We start from the raw sequence: 3988 nt of genomic DNA on the forward strand, positions 1-3988 counted from the left end.
ACGGGGTTGCACGATCTGGGCCTGCACTCCATCTCACACCTTTCTCTGTACCCTGAGCCACACCAGCCTTCTCTCAGCTCCCTTGCCTACCATCGTTTATTTGGCCTCTGCGTGAAACGTGTCCCCCCTCCCCTCACCTTGTCAGCTCATCTTCTTCCTTCAGATCTCAGTTCAAAAGCCTCCCCTGCGCCTCTGTGTCAGTTCTATCCATCGTACATTCTCACACCCTCTGCTGTACTTCTCCTTCAGGGCAGGCGTTTTCTCCACCAGTTGTAAGCTCTGGAAGACAAAGTGTGCATCTTTCTTCCTCTCCCCGCTTCCCGCCCTTCTCACCATCGCATCCCCAGCATCTGTCCAGTGCCCGGCCATCGCTGATGCTCAATAACTATGTGTTGAATGGATAAATGAATGAACCAACTCTATGAGGTAAGTACTGCTGCTATCCCCAATCTGCAGACAAAGAAACAGAGATTCTGAGGAGTTGAGTGGCCAACTCAAGGTCCCGCGGCTGGCCGGTGGTACAGGAAGGGTCTAGAGCAAGTCAGACTGCAGAGTCTGTGCTCTTCACCGCTTCCGGTCCTGCATCCAGAATGCCGGCCTCAGTGTCTGTCTTGCTCTCCCAGCAGGCTCTCTGAGGACTGCTCAGCTGGCCACCAAGTCCTGGGGCTCTGGGGCTCTCCTCCCCAGAGCTGCCCCCAGAACCATGGAGAGTCTGAGTGAGCTACAGAACCCACTGCTGCCTCGGAACCCCGCACACCTCCATGGCCCCTACCCCTACCCCGAGGCTTCTCCCGCCTGGCCGTGCCGGGAGAAGATCTACTCCTACCTCCTGGGTGGTGCTGGCCCTGCTCACGCCCACCAGCTCCTGGACCCAGGATCCCTGCAGCTGGCCGTGGAGGCCTGGTACAGGCCCAACTGCCTCCTGGGGAGGGACAAGGTCAAGGAGCCCAGGGCAGGCAGCTGCGAAACCAGCTTCACAGAGAGCAGGGAGCCCCCCGCTGGGCCTACGGAGCGGTCCACAGAACCTGGCCAAGCGGAAGAGGATGTCACCATCCAGACTGTGTCCTACGGGGTTCAAGAGGAGCTCCAAGGCCAAGAGGACGACCAGGAGGAGGAGGAGGAGGAGGAGGTGAGTATGTGTGTTCAAAATGCAGATTCTTGGGTTCACCTCCAGGTGTTGAGATTCTGTAGGCCTGGCTTGGGGTCCAGGAATCTGTATGTTACCAAAGAAAAGGCGCTTCTGACACAGGTGCTATCTACACTTTGAGAAACACTAGCTTGGGCTATTTTTTAAGATTAACTGCATTAGGGTATCTTTTTTATTGAAGTATAGTTGATTTACAATATTATGTAAGTAGGTGTACAACATAGCAATTCACAATTTTTAAGGGTTATGAATATTTAATTTTTTAATAGCATTTTTTGTTCTTGTTTTTTTCTAGCTCAATCGAGAGATAATTGGTATATAACATTGTTTAAGTTTAAGGTGTATAATGCCATGATTTGATTCATGTACGTATTGCAAAATGTTTACCACAATAAGGTTAGTTAACACATCCTTCACCTCACATAATTACCATTTTGCTGTTGTTGTTATAGTGAGAACATTTAAGATCTACTTTCTTAGAACTTTCAATTGTATGATACGTTATTGTTAACTACAGTCACCACGCTGTATTAGATCCCCAGAACTTATTCCTCTTATAACTGGAAGTTTGTACTCTTTAACCAACATCTCCTCATTTCCCCCACTCCCCAGCCCCTGGCAACCACCAATCTACTCACTGTTTCTATGAGTTCAGCTTTTTTAGATCCTACATATAAGTGAGATCATATGGTATATGTCTTTCTTTGTCTGACTTATTTCACTTAGCGTAATGCATCAAGATTCATGTTGTCCCAAATGGCAGGATTTCCTTCTTTTTATGGCTGAATAATATTCCATTGTACATATAGATATAGATAGATAGATGATAGATGATAGATAGTTAGGTAGATAGATAAATAGATAACATTGTCTTTATCCATTCATCCATCCATCTATGGACTTTTAGACTTTGAGGAAAGTTCACCTTGTTCTTGTTTTCTTAATTATATAAGTAATTTAAAGTCAATACAGAAAACCATTCAAAGATAACTAGATGATCTTCCAGTCTTTTTTACTTATGTGTTTTTTTCCTACCCTACTCCCCAAAAGAGATCTTGCTATATACACAGTTCTATAACAGAAACTTTCCTCTCTAAGGAACATATTTCAGTTTTGCTCCACGTAATCTAATATTTTCTACAAGATGATTTTTAAGGGTTACGTGGTATCCCATTGTAGGTTCTTCCATCACTTATTAACCCAATTTCCTGGTCATTGGGTGTTGAGATTGTTTCTAATCTTTCACAATTACTATCCTATGATGAACATTCCGGTACGTGTATATTTGTATTCTTTCCTAGTGATAAATTCCTAAGGGTGGAATCACTGGGCCATTCACTGTCAAAGCTTTTGGTAGAGAGTACCGAGCCCAACCCACACTCCCACTAACAACAGATGGTCTGCCCGTTGCCCCACATCACTGCCAATGGGTGATCCTGGGCCAGGTCACAAGAGCCCACTCATGTTTTGCAGAGTGATGCAACCTCGACAGAGAGTGAAAGTGAAGACAACTTCCTTACGCTGCCTCCCAGGGACCACCTGGGTCTCACTATCTTCTCCATGCTCTGCTGCTTCTGGCCACTGGGCATAGCTGCCTTCTACTTCTCCCAGGGGGTAAGAGCCCGTGGGGCCCAGGGCTTCTGTTCTGGCCACCCCGCTCCTCTGGGGGGCCTGGGGTCAGGGCCTGGAGGGCTGGGGCTGTTTTGCTGGGCGTGGGGATGCTCCCTTTCATCAGCGCCTCTCTCTCCCTAGACCAGCAAGGCCATCTCCAAGGGGGACTTCCGCCTGGCCAGCACCACCTCTCGCCGGGCCCTATTCCTGGCCACACTCTCCATCGCCATCGGGGCTGGTCTCTATGTGGCCGTGGTGGTAGCCCTGGCAGCTTACATGTCCCAGAATGGCCACAGCTAGTGGCCAAGAAGTCCTCGCATCCTGACTCCCCTGCTCCACCTGAGGAGGCAGGGGGGCTTGGGGTAGCAGACTCTCTGGGGAGTCCTGGCCCCTGAAGACAACTCATGAGGGTGGCTTATCGGGAGGAGGCCTCCCAGGCTGCAGCCTGAGGGGTGCAACCTTCACTTCTTCCTGCCTGTTGCAGCCAGCCTAAAGCAGGGCTGGAAGCATCACTCTCCAGCCCAGGCTATGTTGGGAAGCAGGAGAGGATAGGGCTGCCCACCTGGCCATCCAGGCAGGGCCTCCCTCTAGCTGGGAGCTCTCCCCATTCTGCTTATTTCCTAAAGGGTCTCCTGCCCTGCAAGCACCCCACTACCCGACTCTGTTAACCTCTCCACAGAGAAAGAACAGATTACAGGGAGGGAAAGGAATGCCTGGGGAGAAGAGGAGCTGAGCCAGTCCTTGCAGCCCACAGGAATCTCCACCTGGGACACCCTGACCTTCCCCAACTCCACTCTCTGGCTCATGATGCCCAGACCTCAACCAGCCAAGAGGGAAATACATAGAGACATAGGGACCCCTTGGTCTTTCTGGTTCTGGAGGGCACTTACCTCTCCTGTGGGCTTGTAAGACAGTGTAGATTCTAGGTAGAGAAGGGACATCTCGGGTGTATAAACTCTGTACTGAGGGCAGGTTCTTGGAGCGTCTCTGTGCAGGAACGAAAGGCAGATGAGATGACACAAAGCCTGGAGGGCCCTGGAATAGTGTTGCCCCTGTTCCCCCAACATCCTTTTCTAGGCTCCTCCCAGGGGGCTCTGAGCTGGCACCATCCCAGGTAGACAGAGAGAGAGTGCCATCAGCCCAGCAGCCACTGAGTGCAGGACCCTAGATCCAGCCCTGTGGGAACATAGCGAGGAAACCCTGAGCAGTGAGTGAGATGAGGGGAGGGAC

The 3988-nt window shown here is 50.4% G+C and overlaps 1 protein-coding gene across 1 annotated transcript; it reads left to right on the forward strand.

Annotated features, from left to right (window-relative positions):
- Nucleotides 1–703: 703 nt before the first annotated feature.
- SYNDIG1L (synapse differentiation inducing 1 like) lies at nucleotides 704–3058 on the forward strand. Its single transcript, XM_068561225.1, has 3 exons — nucleotides 704–1129; nucleotides 2621–2761; nucleotides 2900–3058. Exons 1-3 carry the CDS (start codon nucleotides 704–706, stop codon nucleotides 3056–3058), a joined length of 726 nt encoding a protein of 241 aa, XP_068417326.1.
- Nucleotides 3059–3988: the final 930 nt, after the last annotated feature.

This window comes from Eschrichtius robustus, chromosome 1 (genome assembly GCF_028021215.1).
Source record: "Eschrichtius robustus isolate mEscRob2 chromosome 1, mEscRob2.pri, whole genome shotgun sequence".
NCBI classification, from domain to species: Eukaryota; Metazoa; Chordata; class Mammalia; order Artiodactyla; family Eschrichtiidae; genus Eschrichtius; species Eschrichtius robustus.